Source organism: Wyeomyia smithii, chromosome 3 (assembly GCF_029784165.1).
Source record: "Wyeomyia smithii strain HCP4-BCI-WySm-NY-G18 chromosome 3, ASM2978416v1, whole genome shotgun sequence".
NCBI lineage: Eukaryota > Metazoa > Arthropoda > Insecta > Diptera > Culicidae > Wyeomyia > Wyeomyia smithii.
The window spans coordinates 169,740,211-169,764,940 of record NC_073696.1 but is presented as its reverse complement, the minus strand read 5'-3'; the positions used below and the strand labels follow the sequence as shown (position 1 = coordinate 169,764,940).

Sequence of the window (24,730 nt, the reverse complement as noted above, 5' to 3'; positions counted from 1 at the left end):
TCGAAATCTGAAAAAAAATCTATTCCTGATTCGAAAAAAAAATCGTTCGCGAAGGCAAAAGTCTGCAAAAATCTGCACACATTTTGAGATAATCTGTGAAAATATAAGGAGACTCTGACAAAAATCTGCACAAAATATATAAAATATTGAAAATCTGCAAATATCTGCAAATCAACAAAAATCTGCACGCTCGTCAAAATTAACTCTAAACTGAGTGAGATGTCACTCACTTTCGTTAAAAGTGAACCTACTCTGAACAGAGTTTTTATGATATTACTCATTTATGGGTAGAGTCACCATGTGTCAGAAATTGAGTAGGAATTACGCTTTTCTTAGAAAACCGCTTTGAAATGAAACTGAGTAAAAGCTACTCAGTTTGCTCGTTTTGACTTTTGATCCCATTGATGAATGAAACTGCCAGAGGATTGTTGCATACAATTATAACAAAATCACAAGTTTTTTTTAAATCTGTATTTTGCATATACATATTTGTAATAAAAAAAACATACCTCATTAAATCAGTAGTGTATTCTCTGCCTTAGCAGCTTCATAAAAAACCGCAGCAATACGGTTCTCTGTTACCCGGGAATTGTGACTTGAGGTTTTAAATAGTACACATGCCAAAAAATCCATAACCATTCTTATATCTGGAGGAACTTTAATACACAAATAAAAAAACACTTTTTTCAAACAACAATACAACACGTTTTTCCAAACAACAACTTATTTTTAGCGAAACGTTTTTAAATGTTTTCAATACCACTCAAAAAAAAAAAGAGTAAAGCAGAAAATTATGACAATCTGAGTAACTGTTACTCAGTTCGGTAAACGAAACTTACTCAATTTTTGACGTTTTATTAGACAATGTAAAACTGAGTCAAAGATGCTCAATTTAGAGTAAAATTAAAGGAGCGTGTGCACACGGGCTTTAAATATCTGCGTTTTGCAGACAAATCGGCACATCTGGTATCCCTGGATCAATCTGACACTTTTACTTACACGCCTGTTTGTTTTCACTCTAAATAGAGTAAAAAACAGCGATGCCAGATACGCCTATGGCATCGCGCCATGTTTTAAGGGCATCCTTAACAGTGCGCTACTATTAAATACCCCGTTCACACTACACCGCATATCACCTGATATCAGGCGATTCGTGCTATCGAGGCCATATCACCATCCATATTACCTGATATCCCATACAATCGAGCTGTCAACGGATATCACCTTGGCTACATGCTATCGCGGATATCATGTTCGAAAACCAATAATAACCACAATTCAAGCAGTTGGCAACACGGCCAACAGACATTTGACGCAACCCTACAAATTTCGAACTTCGCGCTGCATGCGAGAAAAAAGGAAGGAAATATTTTTGCTATTTTCATCCCGCACATGTTGACAATTGCATATGAGAGTTCGCGTTAGTGCGAGCCAACTCGCTGACATCTCTATCCTAATCCCATTGCTCTTGTTGTCTTGTTTTAGCTTTGACCTGTTTTTGTTTTCTTCTGTTTTCTGTTTTCTTTCATTTGTCTCGTTCCCACTCGAAAAATGCAGCATTGATTTTGTAAACAACTTTTTGACAGTTTCTTAAGGGATTTTGTTATGGGCTCGAGTAGAGCCGCGATGAAGAAAATTCATTCCGTTCATTTTCGTCGAGCATTTCAAACTGGTGTTGGTACCGGGTGATGTGGGGTAACGAGTACCAAAAAAAAAATCGCCAGTCTTACAGCCGGTACCAACACCAGTTTGAACTGCTCGACGAAAATGAACGGAATGAATTTTCCTCATAGCGGCTCTACTCGAGCCCTCAACAAAATCCCTTACAAGACTGTCAAAAAGTTGTTTCAAAATCAATGCTGCATTTTTCGAGTGGGAACGAGACAAATGCAGGGCTGCGCAGGTACACAACCTTTATAAACTACTCAAACAGAGGTTTTTTTTACAGAGGTTGGTACTTTCGAGTAGTTCATTTTGTATCAATTTTTTTGGAAGATTTCTTCCTGAGTGTTACGTATACCTTATGTATGTGGCACTACTCTGCAATTCGCTGGTGAGTCCAGCGACGCGAAGATTTCCAGCGATGTCATTTTGTATGATTATTTCTCGCACAGTACAATGCAGTTTTAATGTTCTTTGATTTAATTGACATAGTTTTGCTACTAGAACACATTCAAAACTATTAGAAAATATTACAGTGGCACATTTCGGGACATTTTATGTTGAATCAATTGTTGTTGTTGTTGAAATCGCTGAAAAATCCTTGTCAGACGAGCGACTCGTCGCTTCCGATTTTTCTCTGCATGCACAATATGGCGACTGTGTACAGCGCGGCTATTTTACGCACTCACCCGTTTTCACATCAGTCGTTGCTATCGTCTCTGTTTGACGTTTCATCCAGTATAAACCTTTAACAGCGCTGTTACCGGGCTGCCAAATTTGAGAGCGCGATGCTTCCCGGAGGCCCGGCTACTATTTCTCTACCGCGTTTAGCAGCGACCGGTGCGGTATGAAGTTATGATAAAGCGCTGCCAAACGGGATATAGAAGCGCACTGTTAAGGATGCCCTAAGGGCATCCTTAACAGTGCGGTACCATTTGAGTTGTTATGGCGGCTGTGTACAGCGCGGCTATTTTGCTCACTCACCCGTTTTCACACCGGTCGTTGCTATCGTCTCAGTTTGACGTTTCATCCAGCATAAACCTTTAGCAGCGCTGTTATCGGGCTGCTAAATTTGAGAGCGCGATGCTCCCCGGATGCTCGGCTACTATTTCTCTAGCGCGTTTAGCAGCGACCGGTACGGTATGAAGTGATGATAGAGCGCTACCAAACGGGGTATAGAAGCGCACTGTTAAGGATGCCCTAAGGGCTAGCATCTCAACATATGTGTAAACGAGATAGCATATCACCACTTCTTTTCATTCATCTGAATGAAATTTTGACAGAAAGCTCGGAACCGCTCACATAACGCACGTAAAAGCAACATCAATATCAGCAGGATCCGTGACACCTGTCAGTTCGTAAAATGGTCTACACCACCTCCCTGACACCGTAATCTCATTACCTATAGTTTGACAGTAGCCCCATTATGACGAAACCCTCGATGGCGAGCCCCAAACAACAATGGTCGCAAAGGGAAGACATCTGACGTGCTCTTCACTCCCGTTCAGTGTTGCCTGATCTATCGATGTCGCTTTTTATAGCTGTGTGAAGCACAGCAGTGTAAAATGCCATTTCATTCCCGCGTATACAAAAGTACAGGCTACGAACGTGTCAGGGAGGTGGTCTACACGCTCCCTAAAATGAATTCAAAAATGATTAGAAAACAATTCATTTCCATAAAAAGTGGAACAACACGAAAATTGAGTAACTCTGTTGTTATTGAAAATTGTGTAACCATAGCATAAGCAAATACTGTGTATTTATTATTCAGAATGATATATACAATTGACCTCATTTTTGGTGTTTAAAACTCATTTAGTTCGTAAAAATATCAGTTTATGTGTACAAAATCATCCATTTATTGAATTAAAAACTACTCAGTTTTAAAATTAAAACCTACACAGATTTAGATTTTAAAACTATCAAGTTTTCGAATAAAAAAATATTCATTTTCGAATTTAAAACTAGCCATTTCCACCCAAGCGGCCCACACTGTTGCAATGAAGCAAATGCAACTCTGAATGCAGCATTTAAAGATTGTAATAATTCGCATCCGTTACTTTTATTAAACTTGTAAATAACCGAAAAAGCGCAAGAGGTGGAGCCTATATGCAACTAACAGTGCTATATGAAATCATCATCTGCCTCGATAGCCACTGCAGTATAGGAAGAAAAGAGAGGAGAAATAAAATTTAGTTTGTTTACCTTCACTCTCATTACTCTTCGGTGATGGTGTCGCGAAGTTTCATATAACTACATACATTATAAAAAATCTCAAATATATCGAATTTTTATCTCTACTTACGCTTCTGATAGGTATGTAATTCTATCTGCGATTCAAAATTTACCGTACAAAAAATGTTTTTACTTCGTAATTATTCACGCGCCTCTCATAGAGTGTTGTAAAAGAAATATTATGATTCAAACTCACCAAATTATAAACAATGTTTTGGGAAACGATAGTTCAGAAAACCTTGCTCAGTGGATATGCAGTGTTAATCATGCGAAATATGTAATAACAAAACCATATTTCCAACAATAATCATTCATCATTCATTTGTATTAAAGATGGCTGTATATTATGTGGTAATTTTAGCAAATATATGGTTTAACAAGATGTTGCAATACATTTTCATCACTAGTTTGCTTTCCTTAGAAGAAAACATTTGTGAAACAACAATATGCAACATCATGTGACATTATCGTTATTTAAAAGCTTCATGAAATATGCAGTTGGGAATAGATCGCAGAAAACTATTGAGCAATTTCTAGTGTTCAGTTACGAGAATGATACACGTAAATAACAAAATGTTGCTCAGCTCTTTTAAATTTCTTCAAAGTAACCAGGAAAGTTTCTTGCACCGTTGAAAAGGTTTTAAAACAACAAATATTGAGTAGTCTCATTTGAAAACATGTTGCAAGTGCTGCTTGGGCAGAGTTCAAAAGTATTCAGTTTAAGAGTTGAAAACCACTCTGTTTTAAGTGCTATGTTAGCGTAGAGAGGGAGGTTTGTGCCGGTAACAGTCAAAACAAAACAAAACTTGGGTTACATTCAGATAGACGAACGGTGTCAAATTATATTTATTTTTTAAGTATATTTTGCTTTCTTTTTTTGTGATGCATAATAACTTGATATTTTACTCTTCCATAATTTTCCTGATGACCCAACGACCTTTAAACTTTTGGTTTTTTAGATTGTATAATGAAAAAAGTTTATATGTGTACCTTAAAGCTTTTTAAAATGTCCGCTACCACCTTCCCAGCGATTTTTTCATTTTTTGGAATCACTCAAACAGCCACATGAACAGATAACACGGCCGCACAGGCTAAATAATGGCGCACAAATGTTGATCGCAAATCATGGTGCCGCTTTTTCACTCGTGTCAAATAATGGTGTCGTTATTTACATGCTTGGTACTCAAAATTGAGTTATAGTGGTAAATTCAAAAATGAGTTATTCTAGATTAATCCAAAATCAGTATAAAAATTCAAGAATCACGAAATGCGGTATTCATTTTTTTACGTTTCCATGCAACTTATGAAATTGAATTAAAATCATTTCATTCGCAGTGTTACTTCTCACGAGCGTGTAACGCAAGTAAAAGCAACATCAATGTCAGCAGGATCCGTTACACCTGTCAGTTCGTAAAATGATCTATATAACGCTCGGTCACAAAGTATTGTTTGTGATCTACTATGTACTGCCTCGCTGAGTAGTGACAGCTAGCCAAACAATGCACAAAGGATATTTTTTTTCTCTTATAATACTTACGGAAAGTGAACCACATAACATGGTGATTTTGCTTCATGATTAATAATGGAGATCTATAATCTCCCATCTAGAATGAAGAGACAACAAGTAAACGAAATTGAAAGAAAAAAATCACAAGAGGGTTGTGTGCAAAGCCACGACCGCAAGGTTGAAGTAAAATACTTTTACAAGAAAGATAACCCGGCTGCTTGCGTGTCAGTCATTTTTCCAAGCAAATAAATGTTGACCGCTCATTGGCAGTATTGAAAATTCTGTGCAAATGAAGTTGAAGTACTACTCAATTTAAGTTTGCACATATAAATACGACCTCACTGAAACTCTTTGCGGCGCAAACAAGTTTCAACAGTCAAAGTATATGTACATGTGAATTCAAATTAAGATAATTAACTTTTGGTTAAAGCTCAGAACGAGAAAATATTGAAAATATTAAATCTTCAATTCATTTGTTTGGTTGTCCTGAAAAAGACAGTTTGTTGTTGAATTTAAAATCGGATATGACGCTGATTGCATCTCTGTGTTACACCGATAGCGGGAGTTGTGGTGAACTTGCGTATGACGAAGGCATCGTATTACCTGTTTTATTGAATGGGAGAAACAGGAATATTGTAAAATTTTGTGAACATTTAACTCAAACAATGTTACAACAGTTGAAGGCTGTTTTCACATTGAAAATCAGACAGTCAGCAGAAGTTTTGATTGCCAAAATCCAGAATGCCGAACAGCCGTAAAGAGAGCCGTTTATTTACCTACGGCAAGTTTCTCGCCCCATCGCTCGCGTTCGCATTCACCATGGCAGAGACCTAACTGTCTTTGTGAATGCGTTCTAACAGGGCAGTTTGTTATTCAAAGTCGGTTATGCTGATCGCAGCCTTCGCGCTGTCCCTACAGTGGGGGGTTTACTAAATAAAGTAAAAATTAGACAACTACAACAGAATTTGATTGCATCCCGCACAGAATGTCTGCTTGTGTTGATGCCAGAAAATTATTAACCTTCAATTACTTGTTTATTTGCCTTGCAAAAGACACTTTGCGGTTTAAAGTCGGTTGCTGATCGCAACCTTTGAGCTGCCCTAACAGTGGGGGAATTGAGATACACGGACAACATGCACTGTGTAAGCAATTTCAGTAAATTAGACGGGTGCGACAGAGTTAAATTGCTAAGATCCAACACAGAATGCTTGCTTGCGTTGACTTGTTTATTTGCCTTGAAAAAGGCATTTTGCTGTTCAAAACTGGATTTCCTGATGGCAATCTTCATGCTGCCCCAACACGGGGGGTATAATGGCAGTCTGGCGACACACGCTGAGAAGAACCGCGCTGCTTCTGAGACGTGGTGACAAACCATAGGTCTAGTGCTGCTGCTAAAGCGTGATACGCAGTTGAAAAGAAAAGAGGTTCACGAAATTTTGCCCTTTTTACCAAACGGAATTTTGACAGCTGAAAATGCTTCACAGTAACGATTTCTGACATCAGTGAGCGCATGCTTTTTGCTTTTTTTTTCTAGAACACATGAACGCACTTGTTTACCGCGATCTGGTGTAAGAGCAGGGATGCCAGGTTTTTTTTTTCAAAAGTTTTTCTGGTCCGCAAAAAAATGTCTTCCTACCCGAAGCCCGAAGGCTGAAAAAACTTTCCGGCAAATCGAAAACTGTCGAGCAAAAAAAGGTCACCACTAATGCACTAATGCAAAATTCGGGTCGTTCACATACTTTCAATGTCTTCACATGTTTTCTCCATAATGTCATCACGCTGTCGTCACAAAAATGGATGTCTTCTCATACACTCAAAGTATTTTTCACGTTATTGTTACGTGAAAGTTCCTATACTTGTTCATTTTCTGTCATTTTGCATGATTTATGTGACAAAAATAACATCTACGTGAAAATCCCATGCATATCATGGTTAATCACGTACCATCTACGTGAACTTGACAACGTCAAACAGGATGTATCGCGTGAATCCTCTGTGCGAAAATAACCAGAAATCAAAATGGCGAAGCTGTTTTCCGATTCTGAACATGAAACAGAATTTCTGAATGGCTTGCAAATAAGTGAATTTTCTAAAAAATCCTAATAAACTCGAGACTTGAGCTTACAGGTTTCACACAGCTTCAGTTCAATGGTGGAAGAGTTACCTGAAAAACAGCTGTAGCGGACAATAACAATCCCCGGGAACGTCGTAATATTTATCAGTTTTTATGTAGTTTTATTCATTTACGAATTTGCATACCTGTATGATATCTGATAGCAATCACGTTTTACGAAATGTACAATTTTTATTTATTCCTCTAATTTTTATGAGCTAGGAAACGGGTTTTAGAAATTATCAAAATATGTTGCGTAATAAATCACTCAGGTATGCATATTCGTCGTTTACCAGTAGATGAATTCTACGTGAAACTCACATTAAATGCATGCATCTACTGAATAAGTTTCAAAGGATAATTCATCTCACCAGGCCATGATGAACTCAAATGACAATCACGTAGAATCTACTAGAAAACGATAGTGGAAAGTATTCACGAAACTTCTCCGGTAACTATAACGCGAAAAATATTTCGAATGTAGGCTAATGTCTTCCAATCTGGCATCGCTGGGTGTGAGACGACCAACCAACTGCCTGATTCTTTCAGTACCTGAATAATGTCAGTGTTCATTATTCCGTACAAGAACAAGTGACATTTTGCTTCACAGCAATGTTCACAGCAAGTGAACTTTCTTTTCCCTTTCGGTTTATGATTTCTTTTTAGCTGCGTACTAGCTACCAGAAGAAATTTCATTGCCTGATTCAGTGCCTGAATTTTACATAGGATTGAGATAGGAAAATGAATTCCTTTTTGAACTGCATACCGCGCTTAAGGAAGGATGACTGCTGTTGTCGCTGTCTAGAACTATTATGAGCGGCTTCTACTGAAACAGGCTCTTATATAGGCCAAACAGCATGTTTTCAATTGCAAGGTATATGATTCTGTCGACCGTGCTTGGGAAGCAATTATATAACGACCAATCAGAGGTCGAATTTTCCGTTTTGACAAGGCTCCACTATTTTCAATAGTACAATAGTGTGAATAATAAAATTACAATTGTCTTCTTTTGGGAAGAATCTTAGAAGATTTTCCAATCTATTGCTGCAAGAACGAAGGAAATCCATCGAATACTAAGGGCATCTTCAGCGGTGGTCCAAATCGTTGTTTTGATCTATTTTTTTGGAACAAACTCAAATTCACTGCTGCACCGGTAGTGTAAATTTTGTTTTATACCAGATCCAAATTGAAAAATTTGAAACTGGTATACGTTTTGGTCTATTTTTGTCATTTTTTGGAACAAGAAATAGTTCGTTCTAAAATCCTTTGTACGCTACCAATAGGTGGATGAAATGTCTTATTTCAATTGAATACCTCATTTTCAGCTGTTTCCATATGAGCGTTTTGCGAGTGTTGAGGAATAAATAAAACAAAGATATTTATGACAATTCACAATTCATTTTTGTGGCTTTTCTGAAGAATAAAATGAACAGGTTTGTCGTTTTTGGCTTCAAGGAAACCGGTCAGCAAAAGAGAGAATTCTGGAAGACCATAACCGTAGGTTCAACTATTTGGTTTGCAACCATCAACCACCAGGATGACAAATATGTTGGCTATTTGTTAATCGCCTTAATTGTAGTGGGACTAGAGAAGACCTTGAGAGGCCAGAAAAATGTTCCTCGAAGACACTGAACTGAAAACGTTCAAAATGCAGGCTTGTTTCAATATCCTCAAAACCGAAAGCAAGTTTGATTCTGAAAGATTGATGAGACGAAAACGGAAGATGAACATCGACGCGATCAAATATTTTTCGCTTTCCTCCGAAGCCCTACTTGTTGCAGAAATTTTTCGATCATACCAATCCATCCTGAGAAATGTCACTGATGCTCGGGTCAAGTACATAAAGTCTCGTGGGTATAGAGAGTCTTGCCAAAGTATTCGTTTAATGTGCGTAAAAATTGTCGAATTTCCGTTTGTTAAATATTGAGTGCTTCTTATTATAACAAGTCTCATAAACTGATAGCATAGGGTATTGAATTGTTGACAGTGTGACAGATGTCAGCGGTTTAAAACTACAAGATATACAACACCGGTGCGGAGAATGAAAAATTGGTCTATATTAGCTAGTTCTATTCAGGTTTCGCTGGTGTAAATCTAGTATAAAGTTGTTTCAAAAATAGACCACCGCTGAAGATGCCCTAACCGATTTATTAGCATTTGAAATTGGACATATTTTTCACTTTTTTCGGTTTTAGATTTTCATTTCACATCCCTATGTAGCCGAACTTCCTGAGAGAAGTATTCTACTTCAAAATCGAGAGAAATGGACTCTTTCTTTTGAAATGTTTTCAGAGATTCAACAATTTTCATTTTCGAATGCACTTAGAACCCCCTCTCGAGATCTACCACCTCAAAGTCAAATATGACTTTGACATCAGATTTGACGGATTGCGGTCCGATAACTGCAAAGTTGTTGCAGTTATCGGTCTTGCAGTTAAAAAGCGTTGCAGTTAAAAGTCTTACAGTTATCGAACGGCGACTTTACATTACTCGGTAATATCATGTACCTTGCATTCTTTTGCATCATTATTTATGAACAATTATTGTTCGAATATTCTACACTGAGTTGCGATATGCTCCACATTGTTCGAGAAGCATATACAGCCAATCAGCGCAAGTAAACAACAGCGAAAAAGAAAACGACATAAGAAAGAATGTGCTATAAATACAGGGGTGCGTCGCGCATCATTCATTGATTCATTCATTCATTCGAAAACTCCCCCTGTACCGTTCCTCAAGAACATAAAATCACAGCAGAACAGGCGCTGATGAGCAGAACAAGCGCTGATGAGTACTAAGAACATGAAGGCTCCTGGGTTTGACGGGGTCTTCAATATGGTCTTAAAAAAGCTCAGCAACAGGGTTCACCTGTTGTTGAGCTCTATCTTCAACAGATGCTTGGAATTGCACTACTATCCAGGCATTTGGAAGATAGCCAAGATCATACCGATCCGCAAACCCGGGAAAGATCCGACGTTAGCATCAAGCTACCGTCCGATCAGCCTACTCTCATCGCTGGGCAAACTGTTTGAAAAACTGATCCTCAACCGCATGATGAAGGTGGCTGAGGATAACAACATCTTACTCCCGGAACAGTTTGGGTTTAGGAAGGGTCACTCCACCACGCACCAGCTGGTGCGGGTGATGAACAACATCAGAAGGGACAGGGCTGTATCCAAGTCCACAGCCATGGCATTGTTGGACGTCGAAAAGGCGTTTGACAATGTCTGGCATGACGGTCTGGTATACAAGCTCTGTGCCTTCAACTTTCCATCATATTTGACGAAAATCATCTGTAGCTACCTTCGGCAGAGGTCGTTCAGGGTATCGCTGAATGGTTGTTTATCAAATACTTTTTCCATCCCAGCAGGGGTCCCGCAGGGCAGTCTGCTGGGCCCTTTGCTATACAACATTTACACCTCCGACATTCCTTCCCTGGGAGATGGCTGCGTGCTCTTTCTGTTCGCAGATGACACTGCAATTGCCGTCAAGGGAAGAATGCCTCGTGAGATCACCAACAAACTTCAGCGATGCTTAGACGCCTTTGTCGAGTATGCTAACACCTGGAAAATTAAGATCAACGCTTCCAAAACCCAAACAATAATGTTCCTTCATCGACAATCCCCTAAACTGAAGCCCCCTCCATCATGCGTTGTGGTCATGAACGGTACCGGGGTTGAGTGGTCTTCCGAAGTTACCTATCTTGGGCTGCTATTCGACGAGAAGCTTCTTTTCCGATCGCATGTGGAGAGGACACTGGTTAAGTGCTCAGCTTTGGTTCGGTCACTATACCCGCTTATTTGTCGCAGATCTCGCCTCTCAAGAACAAACAAACTGGCAGTCTACAAACAAATAATTGCCCCCGCAGTCTTTTACGCGGCTCCGGTGTGGGAGTCATGTGCACAAACTCACAGGAACAAAATACAGATTGCGCAAAACCGAATCTTACGGATGATCCTCGAATGTCCCTATGACACCAGGATCACAGATCTCCACCAAGAAGCAGTTACTCCAAAAGTAGATGCCAGAATAACAGAATCCAAAACCAAATTTGTACATAAATGTCAGCATTCAGAATACGCTTTAATAAGCGGTTTGTACATAGTAGGTTAAGTTAGTTCTAAGCTGTAAATAGTAGTTTTAAGAAGTTTCCTTTCTTTTTTTTCAAACAAGCGCCACCAAAGTGGACAATCCAAAATTCAAAATCTCTACTATTAGAAAGCTTAGTAAAACAAAAATCAAAACTTGCAAATCAAAGATGAAAACAGTAATGTGAATCACTTATACTTGTAAAAAACATGTATTATACCCTACAAAAGCATAAAAATACAGATAAACTTAAACAAACGCATCATTCATTCAGTGTTTATCTTTTGTGAAAGACGAATCGCGAAATACAAGTTAGAAGTAAACGTTAACAGTTGCGTTTTCTTTCGGTGAAAATTACAGTCCACTATTGAAACTACAATTATAATAGCTAAATTATGACTCTCCAGCATCACTGCTTTACAGTGAAAAGTAACCTCGTTTTATTTTCTACGTGACGATTGCGTTATCGGAGTCAGCAGCCGGTTCAAATTGGTTGCATGTAACGGTTACCATCTGTCGCGTCTTGTCTTAGGCTAAGACTGGGTTGTTTAGCAATATCAGTTTTTTATATCATCTGAAAGATATGCATTTTCTAAGTAAAACGTGATTTAAAAAAATTTCTATCGTTGTCCTTCGCTTTTTAAGTCACGATTTAAAACTGCTCGAAATCGCTACAATGACAGTCCGCCCATATACCAACTCTCATTGTAGCGATTTGGAGCGAATTTTTATTCTTCATTTAAAAATCGAAGGATAATGATATAATGTTTAAAAAAATCACGTTTTGCTCAAAAAATAACACTCTTTTAAATGATATATAAAAATCGGAAATCCGTGAATAGCTAAACAACCCAATTCTAAACAGTGTGCTTGCTCAGTATGCTATCTTCTCGTACGAAACACGGTCAAATTGAAGACTGCATGACATGGTTGAGCTAAAACCAAACAAATAGCTTTTTCCAGACCATGAAAAAAATTTCTGTATATTTTCTGTCGCGTAGCAGTTTAAAAATTATTAGAAGAATTAGATACCAAAAGATAGCGAAGTCAGAAATAATTAAAATTTAAGGTGAAACGGGACGTGGTCGCGGTCAACTCGAATTTTGCAATCTAATTTTTTCTTGATTTATGAAGACTACGTACATGAAACTTTGATCAATTGTTTTCACAACTGTTGCATGCCTGAAGTAGCAATTTGAGTGCTGTTTATTTAGTGGAAGCCGAATATTTTACGATCAAAATACAGAAGTAAAAAGAACTCTAACCTCAAAATGGTATAGGAAGAGGCCACAATCCCGTTTCACCTTAAACTTCACTGATGTAGCCCTATTTAGAGTTCCAAGCGAAGTGAAAATCTCATACAAAACGTTCATTTTTTCACGCTCGTGAAAAATGCAACCTGCAAAAATTTCACTTCACTTGGAACTGTAAACAAATTCTATCCAGCGAAATCGAAGATTGTGGATCTCATCTTTTTCACTTGGGATTTTTTTCACGCATGCAAACGCTAGTGAAAAAAGCAGTACCAAGCGAAAACTTGCGTGCGTTTCTATTCTGTCAGTTGCAGCCAATTTTCACTTCGCTCGGAGTGTAAACTCGTGAGTTTTGCTTCACTTAAACTGTAAACTGCAGGCTGGTGATACACTTGCGTGTTCCACAAACGGGTTTTCACGACAGATTTCGCAAGCGAAAATATATGCTTTTTCACTTGTCAAATCTTTCACTTCACTTGGAACCGTAAACTATGCTTGTAACGGAAGAAAATGTTGCTCTATTTTCTTAATTTTGAGATAGATTGATTACGTAATTTTTAATTGCGCTGCTGTTAGAGGAAATTTTTCAGCCCATAATTTTTACAAAATGTTAGCCCGAAACAAAACAGTTCTCATTAAAATGAGTATTTTTTGCGAAGAGTTATCTCTTTAGTTGCTTCATAAAAACTGTTACTGGATTCAGTCCCCATAACATAAAAGCACACTCGCAATAATTTTTTTGTTTTTTTTTTTTCAATTTATTTGAAATCCAGTTTTTTAATTTTTTTCTTCAGCTTTTGCAGTTAAATCGAAAATTTTATTTGCAACTCGTTACCCATCAGTGGAAAGAAGAAATCTCGCTAAACATGTGAAAAGGGCCCATGTGCCATATGTAAACAAGCCACAATTTTACGTTTTTCAATGAATACAAGCTTAACCTGTAATAAGAGTCATCCGTCTATAAATCTGTGAAGCTTCTTATATTCACTCTTGCAACTAATACAAAGAAATGCACTGCAGTAGGGCATACTAACTCCACGAACAAAGAGCTAGATTCTGGCCTCGTCACTCTCTCTCATTGTAACACAAACCAGTTTACTTTATGTGATACACTAGAACGGTCATCATTAAAATATATTCTGCACACTTAAAAAATGGTGTCAGAGTAAAACCGTTTTGCGGGTAAAAATAAAACCGGCATGAATAATAAATATTCGGTATAGAATCGCGAATACCATATTCGATATAAAGGACTAAGAAATTTGCTACACGGAGATTTATAATGGCAACCGGATTCGATCATCGATTACCCTTGCCGCTGGATGGATCAAACCTACCAAAGGAGTGGCCAAGATGGAAGCAGGCGTTTGGAATTTTCCTTCGTGCAAATAATAAAATCAAAGAGAGCGAAAAGAACAAAATAGCAACGTTTCTGTGGCTTATCGGATCACGAGGAGTAGAGATTTTCAATACGCTGTACCCTAACAATGGAAGCGTCGAGAACATGTTTGGACAGGACGACGACGAACAAAACGAGGAAGGTGGCAACGACGGAGAAGAAAGGTTCGCTGATGCTCGGGAGAACACACGCACACTTGTAGAAGTTATTGAAGCATTCGATGAGTACTGCCTACCACGCAGAAACGTCACTATGGAGGTGTTCAAATTCAATCGAATTACGCAGAAAGAAAAACAGTCTTTTACTGATTTCGAGACAGAGCTTCGCACACAGAGTCAGTTCTGTGAATTTAAATGCTCTGCCTGTCAAGTTTCATACACTGATCGTATGCTACGCGATAAAATTATTATCGGAGTCCACGATAAAAAACTACAATTAAAGCTTCTTGATGGAAAGGACGAGTCACTTTCGAAAGTAGTGGAGACGTGCAAAATTTTTGAGGCTGCTTCAGAAAATCGGCTGCTGTTGGACAGAAGCGACATCTCTATGGAAGTGAAGGCTATCGACATAAAGGAGGATATCAAACCAAATGAAAAGATTCAAGAAGTGGCAGCCATCAACCGTTACCCAAAATAGTGCTACAATTGCGGTCACCCATACATGCGTGGTCATCGTCGTAGTTGTCCAGCTGTCCGTGTGGAATGTTATACGTGTGGCGATGTTGGCCACTTTCAGCAAATGCTGTCGAAAGAAGACATCAAAGGATAACGAGATCGCTAAGACACCAAAGTCATCATCAGGAAAAGCAATACATTCTGTTCATTGGAGTGACGTAGGTAATGTATGCTTAGATCAGGTCTACAGTGCACATAAAAATGATTCTTGTGTCCATTCTCAAATTTGATCCCCTTAGAGTGAACGCGAATGTACATGAACAAGTATCTCCCAACAACCGAGAGAACAGATGGACGAAAGTTTATCTTGTCCATGGGTGTGCAGTAAAGTTCAAATTAGACACTGGCTCCGATGTTAACTGTATCCCCATCAACGTTGTTCGTAAGCTAGATGTTAAAATTCATAATTTCGAGAATACTTCTGTACTTGATTACAATGCTAGTACAATTCAGATTTATGGGAAGGTGAAACTTTGTTGTGTTGATGTGTCTGACAAAAGTGAACGATTTGCAGAGTTTTTGGTTGTTAACAGTAGTTGCGAGCCACTTCTTGGGCTATCATCATGCATAAATTTCGGATTAATTAAGCGTTTAAATGCCGTCACGGTGTTTCCAGTGAACAGGGAAGAATTTGTAAGTGTAGTATTGTTCTGAAAGAGAACTCGGTTCCAACGGTTCACTACAAAAAACGAATACCACTAGCTCTTCATGATCGCTTGAGGCAAGAGTTACAACAAATGGAAATGCAGGGAATAATCTCGCCAGTTGATTATCCTACCGACTGGGTGAGCAATATGCAAATAGTAGAGAAACCAAATGGGAAAATACGCATCTGTCTTGATCCCAAACCTCTGAACAAATGTATCAAGCGTGAACACTTTTTGATTCCTACACAAGAAGATTTGTTCAGCCGACTGTCAGGGAAGCGAGTATTTTCTGTCCTTGATTTGAGTAATGGATTCTGGCAAATGGAGCTTGACCTGAAAAGTTCGGAATTAACTACATTCATGACACCCTTCGGTCGTTTCCGGTGGAATCGTGTCCCGCTCGGGCTAAACAATGCCTCGGAGATGTTTCAACGAAAAATGGTTCAAATATTTGGTGATATAGATGGAGTTGAGGTCTATTTCGATGACTTAGCAATAGCAGGTGTGGATGAAGTAGACCATGATAAAATTCTTTCTATCGTCATCGATCGTGCTCGTCAGCATAACGTAAAATTTAATCCTGATAAGTTTCAATTAAGATCAAACAAATGAAGTTCATGGGGAGTATCATCGGTAACGGGAAGGTTCAGCCTTTGCACAAAGACATACAGGCAATAACTCAAATAAAAAAAAAACAAAATGTGTCGCTGATGTGTCGCAACTTCTCGGTTTGCTGAAATACCTCGCAAAATTTATCCCCAACCTATCACACCGTACCGCTAATCTCCGTAGGCTTACCTACCGTGGGGCGAAATGGCTTTGGACACATGAACACGATACTGAATTACGAGATCTACTCTCAGTAGTAACTGAAGCACCAGTTTTAGCAATTTTCGATCCTGCAAAGCCATGTACGATACAGACCGATAGTTCTAAGGATGGACTTGGATGTGTTCTACTTCAAGAACACCGACCAGTGGCATTTGCTTCACGAACTCTATCCCGTAGTGAGCAAAAATGGGCTCAAATTGAAAAAGAGCTTTTGGCTGTTGTTTTCGCCTGTTCTCGATTTCATTACTTTTTATACGGCCGTGAGTTTGGAGTCCAGTCTGATCACAAACCTCTTGAGACTCTTATTAAACGGGACATTGACGAAGTAACCCCACGTCTGCAACAAATGTTTCTGAAGCTTCTCAAATACTCGGGGTTATCCATTGTTTACACTGCGGGAAAGGACATGCTCATTGCAGATTGTCTGTCGAGAGCACCTTTACAAGAGACTGGAGAGCCTGATGCTCAATTAGAGGGAGTAGTTCACTCTCTCGTGAAGCAAGCGTGCATGTCAGAAGACAACTTGAACCTTTATAAAGACACTTTGATCCATGATGAACGTTACATGCGTGTCGTGCGGTATGTTGAACAGAGTTGGCCATCGTATTACAAGCTGGATGATCTTAGTCAAATGTTTTATAAATACCGTAATGAACTTCATTACGAAAATGGTCTACTGTTCAAAGACCATCGCTTGGTCATACCGACAAAATTACAAAGCAAGATCTGTAAGTGGCTTCACGCTCCACATTTGGGAATAGAGAAAACTATCGCTAGAGCAAGAATCCAGTTTTTCTGGCCTGGAATTACAAATGATATCTTGGAGGTGGTGAAAAGCTGTATGACTTGTGAGAAGTTTCAGCGCAATAATCCTAAAGAACCCCTTAAACAGGACGATCCACCTGATTATCCATTCCAAAAGGTGTCAACGGATATTTATGAGTACGGTGGACGAGATTGGCTGGTGTTGATCGATGCCTACTCAGGTTTCATTTGTTCTGATCGTCTTCAAGATAAATCTATGAAAAGTGTTTGCCTGTTATTTGATAGATTCTTCAATAGCTATGGATACCCCACACAGATCCGTAGTGATAACATTCCTTTCGACTCGTTTGAGTGTGCAAAGTATGGAAACAAAAATAATATTAGATTCACATTTTCTAGCCCGCGTCATCCCCAAAGCAATGGGTTAGCCGAAAAAGCTGTCGCAATAGCGAAAAATATTTTGAAACGATGCTACGAACTAGGTGAAGTCGACCAATTTCAGTATCGCTTACTTGAGTACAACACTACTCCCGTAGCTGGTATGCAACTAACGCCAAGTCAACTATTTTTCGGTCGACAGCTAAAGACGCGTTTGCCAGTAGATGACACTCTGTTGACTCGTGAAAACATAGCAGAAAGTGTAGTTCGCAGTAAGTTTAACCAAAAGCGTGCCGTACAAAAAAGCAACTATGATAAAAATGCGAGACCTTTACTACCGCTGGTTATTGGGGATAGTGTAATCTTTAAGAAACGTTCGAAGGAATGGCAATATGGAACAATAACGCGTGACGTGAACGGACGCTCGTATATAGTGAGAGACGGGTTTGGTAATTACTTCAGACGAAATCGCAGGTTAATGAAGCGTACAACTAATGATTATACCGACCTCAGGGATATGCTGATTGAAGATAGATTGATCGAATATTCTAAGAATCATGAAAAATCTCGAAGTGGCTACTCCAGTATGTTCCATAGCCAGATTCCTCAACAAAATACGAGCAGTCTTCCAGTTACTCCGGTCGTTGAACTCCTTTACGCATTTCGATTCTTTCCTCACCTGTCACTGACACAACTACTTCTGCTTTATCTGGTTCCGAACCTGCCATATGCGATAGTTCTTTGAACGACACCCAAGCTAAATACCAAACTAGCCGTAGTGGACGTCCAATAAAGTCACCGCAGCGTTATGGACAATGGCTTTATTAATTTTAAAGGAAAGCTTGTAATAAGAGTCATCCGTCTATAAATCTGTGAACCTTCTTATATTCACTCTTGTAACTAATACAAAGAAATAAACTGCAGTAGGGCATACCAACACCACGAACAAAGAGCTAGATTCTGGCCTCGTCACTCTCTCTCTCTCATTGTAACACAAACCAGTTTACTTTATGTAGTACACTAGAACGGTCATCATTAAAATATATTCTGCACACTTAAAACATAACCTACCCGTACAAATAAGATTGTTTGATTAAGAGTAAATTCTTTTATCAATAAATCATATTATTATGGGCAGATTTCGCTTGTATTAATCAAAAACTGAGAAAATTTGGCTTGTTTACATCAGACCAATGTCATGGCAACAGTTTCCTGAAGCTGCCGCCGATGATGATGGCGCTACTGTTGGAAATATGGTCATAAGCTCTGTTCATTGTGCCACATGTGTTACAGTACGGATTTTTCGCGTGCTTCTAACTATATTGAATGTAGGGCTATCCGGAACGTGTTGAAACATGTTTGAACGTGACCATTTATGTTCTGCACAAAATCCATAAAACGTTCAAAACAAAACAATCGTTTTTCGCTTTCTGCATTTCTTCACACCACTTGCAGCAACAGTTGATCTGGCATGGACGGTGCTTAAGCGGCTGTTTCGCGAGCACTGACAGTCTTTTGACGTATAATCGAGCCAGAGAGCCAGAGAAAAACGGCTTCAAGCGAAATGTATGGGGATGACGTTCGTGACAGGGATGTGGTTTACATATGGCACATGGGCCCTTTTCACATGTTTAGCGAGAAATTCGCTATAAAATTCAACATTTATTCCAATAAGTCTGGCAGCACTTATAGGTTGTTGTGATTAGAAAAATTATCAACATAATCTGAATTTTGTGTATTGTCAAGTTCTGTGTCGAAATATAAACTATTTTGTTTTCGAGATTTCTCACTTCTAGTTATGGCTGAACCAAGAGGATTTTTTGCGAGACTCGCCGTGGATAAAAGTCGAAACGACGAAAATCTCGCCAATTGTGACATGTCTAACGTAAGTAATAGTAATTTTGAAATGTCGCCTATATCTATATGTATCATGTTGCACGATAACCATCAGGTAACAGAGAACATGTTTAGTGTATTTTTTTTTGTGTTTCATTACATTTTTCAAATATGTTTTTATGAAGATTTCTCGTTCTTGGTTATTAATATTTGAAAATATTCCGAGTGAATAAAATATGTAGTGCATGGAAATAAACCCTGCAGAAAGCGAAAATAGCAAATCTTTTTCCATGAATGCTAGACCAATTTTCTATGTACTTCCAGGTTTATATGGTATAACCTGAGATTTTTTTCAATTATTTAACAACGGAAAAAACAAGAATTTTTGTAAAACCATACTTTGCTCTTTTATATTTTTCCAGAAAAACTATAAAAGAAATAAATGAGTATCAAACATATTTTGAAGTTTGAAAAATCCTTGGCGAATGCTCTACAATAAAATCTTACCCGGTCAACATTGAATGTAACACAATGTTGCTGTGCTGTAACACCGAAGTAACATTGTTACGTTACAAAGTTATCTGATCACAACATAACTGTTACTAAAAGAAGGGTAACATTGTTATGTAACAGCATTTAACGTACATGCAATGTAACAAAAATGCTTTACTTGTAATGTAACGAAATATCCTTTATGTAATGAAATTGTTATGCTGCGATTGTTATTAATTATGCACATTTCAAGATTAACAAAATGTAACGTAACATTTATCTTAATTAATAGTTTCAGGCGCATCAATATTGTATTTGAAATATAAAATATAGTAAACACAGTCAGGTTTCTTTACGCGGGGATACGTTCCAAATTTGTATGGAACCGCGTAAAAAAGACTAAATTGAGTTAAAATAATAACGTAGAAAACCGTCCCAAAACGTGCGAACTTTGATTGAATATGGTGGTGGTCAGTCTAAAGATCAAAATGCAATATTACAATTTTTTTAGTATTTAAGTTATCCCAGTGAAAAAAATGTTACATCCGTGAGTTTTATTTTGTTGAAACCGCGAGATTTTTCAAAAGCGTGCGGGACACTTTTAATGAACGTGGGACCAGTGCACAGTGGTCCAATAAAGCAAAAAGTGGAACTTAATTCCATAGCGCCTTTTACCTTCATCCTAGCTTGAACGTGTCTTCGGAACAATTGTTTGTATGAATGACCCACATAATCACAAATTGTCAAAAAGTATGGAAAGTTCACTAAAAATAAAAAAATAACTCTTTTGTGTTAAGAGATAGAAGAATAGTTTATTCAGCAAAGTTGTAAAAGATTCAAAAATATAAAACTTTGTTGAACAAAGGAAAATTCTATCTTCTTTCGGTACAAAGTTATAAAGTATATAACATGGAACTTACTTAAAAGTTAGTTTTTTATACTTAACTTTTGTTAGTTGCATTTTACACGAAAGTATTGTTAAGAGGAATTATTAGGGCATACAAAACACACATTTTTGTCAAAAGCCATATATCTCTAGGACTTTTCCTTACAAAGTTATATCATATTTTAGCTTATTTTTTGCTAACTTCAAGAACGTATAGGTTAAAAAGGGGCAGGTGAAATCATGATGTCAATTTTTTTCCTTGAAGTTAAGCTGAGGTACTATAAACGCCTTTAGGTTCCATTTGTCCCAATCCACCCATAATAGAGTACGGCGAGCATATGTTACAGTAGGTTTTCTTATATCCAAAATACTAGCTTTTTTGTGTTGAAAGATAGAGGAATGGTTAATTCGGCAAAGATTTAGAATGTGCAAAAATATGAATCTTTGCAGAACAAACAAAATTCCTATCTTCATTGGGTACAGAGTTACAGAGTACTTTCTGTAAAAGTTACTTAAAAGTTAATTTTTTGCACTTAACTTTTGTAAGCTACATTTTACAAGAAAACGTTGTTCTAAAGAAGCATTTGGGCATACAAAACACACGTTTTTGTTGAAGACCACACGTCTCCAGGACTTTTCCTTACAAAGTTATAGCATGTTTTAGCTTATTTTTCGATACAAACACCTACCCCCTCTCCTCCCCCTTCCCCAGTGGCCATCACCAGAATTGTACATAATATGCACAGGCAATACAACAACACATGTTACATACAATGCCACCGTATTTTCAGTAGCCAATACTAACACCGGCCTTAGGCCTTTGTCATGCAGAATGCGGCGAGACGCGAATAGCGTCGAAACAGTTCGGGATGTGCTTGGACGCGCGTAATCATTTTCATTGTTAATATTATTCCTCACCGTGAAAAAAGACACTTGTCGCGCCTTGCCGCATACTGCATGGCGAGGGCCTCAGTTTCCCACCTACCCCTTCTCTAATGAAGCTGCATTCAATGCTTGAAGCGACTTGCGGAGAGTGTACAACGTTGTCAAATTTCAACGCTTTCCGTGTTTGTTCTCATCTCTTCAAGTTCACTGATGGGAGTGCACGGAATCAGCACTAACACATCGGTCTTGCAAACCAAATCCACTGGCCACACGCGTACACGCTCTGTATGTAGATACATAACAATATTGTGAACATTGATAAGTGCACTGCGCAGAGAGGTTTTTGGTCTGTTTTATGCCTCTCGTTCGCATTACTTATTGAATTCCAGAGTTAAGTTATATTAGAGTAGGTCACATGTATTTTGACGTAGGACTACGTCTAACCGCACTATATCGAGATACATTCCGCGAAAACTAAAACCAAGATGTAACGTCGGAATGAAAGATTTCAAAAGGTTATACTGATGTAACCACATAATGGATCACAATAATCAATATGTCGTTGGATTGATAAAATAATGGACAATTTTGTGATTCCTCAATTTTCATTATCACTTCAGTGTTAAACAGTGAAAATTGAATAAAAGTTTCAAGGTCGAATTTTCACCAACAATGTACCAATTATATGCGAGCACGCCTGGCACAGACTTCTTGAATAGACACCAACTGCCTGCTGTGATATCCTGTATAGCAGTGGCAAAAAAAAATTTGACAGAATCTCCCCGTCCCAATAGGTCAACTAATGTTCGCTCCCATGAGCCTAGACTATTTTGATGCCTTGAAGGTGAAGCTTTTTCGTAAAGTTCGTAACCACCTCCATTATCAGACAGTTTTACGTTCTGCTGTTAGAAAGAATGTTATTAAAACTGATGTGGAAAACATGCTGGCACAGATAACAGTACTGCACCGAGCAATGCATGAATAGAGCGCTGGCCACTCCTCGTCTATCAGTGCAGTAGAACTCGATATTCATTTGTGGGCAGCCAAGCCAAGTAAAGACTACATTGCCGCTGTCGACGCACAGTGGGGCGTGTTGGTTTAACGCGTAGGTATCGTTTTGCGATCTGGAACACAATCGAATTGCCGTTTGAATTGTCTTCTTCTTCTTCTTGTTTCATATAGTAGCAAATATCAGAATTCAATTTGATTATTCGGGTGCCGCAAAATACACTGCGGCACCGGGAACAACAAAATTCTGTTCGTATCGGTAGAGGCAGATAGCAGGGTATATAAAATAGGTCCATTGTACAGATAATATGCGTTGTTTATTTTTGAACTCTACACTGTTTTTCTCATGTCCATTTTAAATTTTCTGTAAATATACATTTTAGGTTAAAAACTGCAATTCTTTATCGTTATTTTTTCCACGAACTTGTAACTGCAGGAAAATTTTATTGTGTGATATCTTTGCTGCATGGTGATCGGAGAGTGAGCCATCGTTCACAAGATAAATAAATATTGTTTAATCTCTTCTAAATCGTACTCAATTTAGGTCTGTATAGAAGCTTGCGTTCTCGCGTATTGAAGACAATTGACTGTATGTTGTAAAATGTTAAAGAGAATATTTTTTCTTCTAAAATAGAGTGCTGCAAATAAACAATCAAAATACAGACCCCGTTCGATTTTGCCAAACACGACACGGCAGAATTTTCCTGTTGTCAAGATTGAATCATGCCAAAAAAGAACGGATATCTTTTCATGACTTTTTTCATAGATATTTCCACCAATGAACTATTTTTCGTTCCAAGTCGTTTGAGGTGTCGCTTGATGAATTAAGACTGACGACCTTGATACTTGATATTACTACCCGAGTAATTAGTAATTAGGCTTAGTACTGCTTAGATCATGATCATTATATTATCGGCACATGTTCCGGTCATATTCCAGGAACCGTTTTACCGGTTCCAGTCATCCGCTTCGGCAACATAAAGAACCAAAACACCCTTCTTTTGGAGGATGTTGAGCTTAAATTGGTTTAAATAATCGAGAAAACTAAGAAATGTGATTAGACATAATCGCTCGTTTTTGGCACATGTGTGCCAAAATCGAACCGCTTTGCACTGGCTCAAATCAAACAGAGCCTCAATGGGAAATATTAAACTATTGTAGTCCAACGGCAACTATGCGGTCGTGTCTTGGATACCACCACATCTGTTCAACTGAAGAACCAAAAACGAGACAGAATCTCTTTATTTTAAGTATCGACATCTAGCGGTGGAGAGAATGCATTTTACACTCGAAATTTCATCACGCTTATATTCCATTCATTCAACAAAAGGACCGTATGAGCTCTCGCCGCTTTTTCGTCGAGAGAATCCTTTGTTCTCCCCGGTGCTGGTATAGCGAGGGTGCCTTTTCATGATAAACGTACAGTGCTACCTGCATACGTGCAACGGTTTTTATGTAGATATTTTTTTAATGAATTTCATTTTTGCCAAAGTTGAAAACTGAATATCTTGACTAACGACAATTATTTTTTTACATTGTACCTAATGTCGTAGGCAGTGCTGGTACAGCGCGTCTGATATGCATTTCTAGCAATGTTAGGTATAAAAAACGGTACGAGAAAAAAATATTGTCGTTGATCGAGAAATTCGGTTTCCAAGTCCAACGAAAATATTCAAGTAAATCAACTAACAGGTTAAAATAGTTTCAACAGTCGTGAGGTGTACGAACCAAGAAAATTTGTTAGACAATGTTTGAATGGTTGAAAGATTTTTAGTTTAATTTGTTCTATTGACGTTGATTGTGAATTGTTACTGAATTTCCACTTCAAAGATCTCTTGAATGCGGCCCTGTGTGAGGTGCGGTCGGTCCTGTGAACTTGATTTTGATAGATTCAACTATTCAAGATCACCTTTTTGCCTGATTATTAAAGCAAAAAAAATAGTTTTTTGGTGCATGTTCAAACTATTGGAGCGAACTGTTCGAACGATGCACTGTAAAATCAATGTAGGATGGAACAGCAAAAAATGAATGCGAAAGCTTGGGCACCAATTTGCTGCAGAGTTTTGTTCG

At 38.2% G+C, this 24,730-nt stretch overlaps 2 protein-coding genes across 4 annotated transcripts in view; both read left to right on the top strand.

Moving 5' to 3' along the window:
* The first annotated feature begins 17,251 nt into the window (after positions 1-17,251).
* LOC129728833 (uncharacterized) lies at positions 17,252-18,298 on the top strand. Its single transcript, XM_055687300.1, has one exon. The coding sequence runs from the start codon at positions 17,252-17,254 to the stop codon at positions 18,296-18,298; it is 1,047 nt and encodes a 348-aa protein (XP_055543275.1).
* A 936-nt stretch (positions 18,299-19,234) lies between these two features.
* LOC129733021 (protein-L-histidine N-pros-methyltransferase) overlaps positions 19,235-24,730 on the top strand; it is a 95,400-nt gene continuing 89,904 nt past the window's right edge. For all 3 annotated transcript variants that reach the window (XM_055694563.1, XM_055694565.1, XM_055694564.1), the window contains exon 1: positions 19,235-19,438. In XM_055694563.1, the coding sequence (XP_055550538.1) occupies positions 19,352-19,438 (87 nt within the window). In that variant the 5' untranslated portion in view covers positions 19,235-19,351. The remainder of the gene's footprint in view (positions 19,439-24,730) is intronic.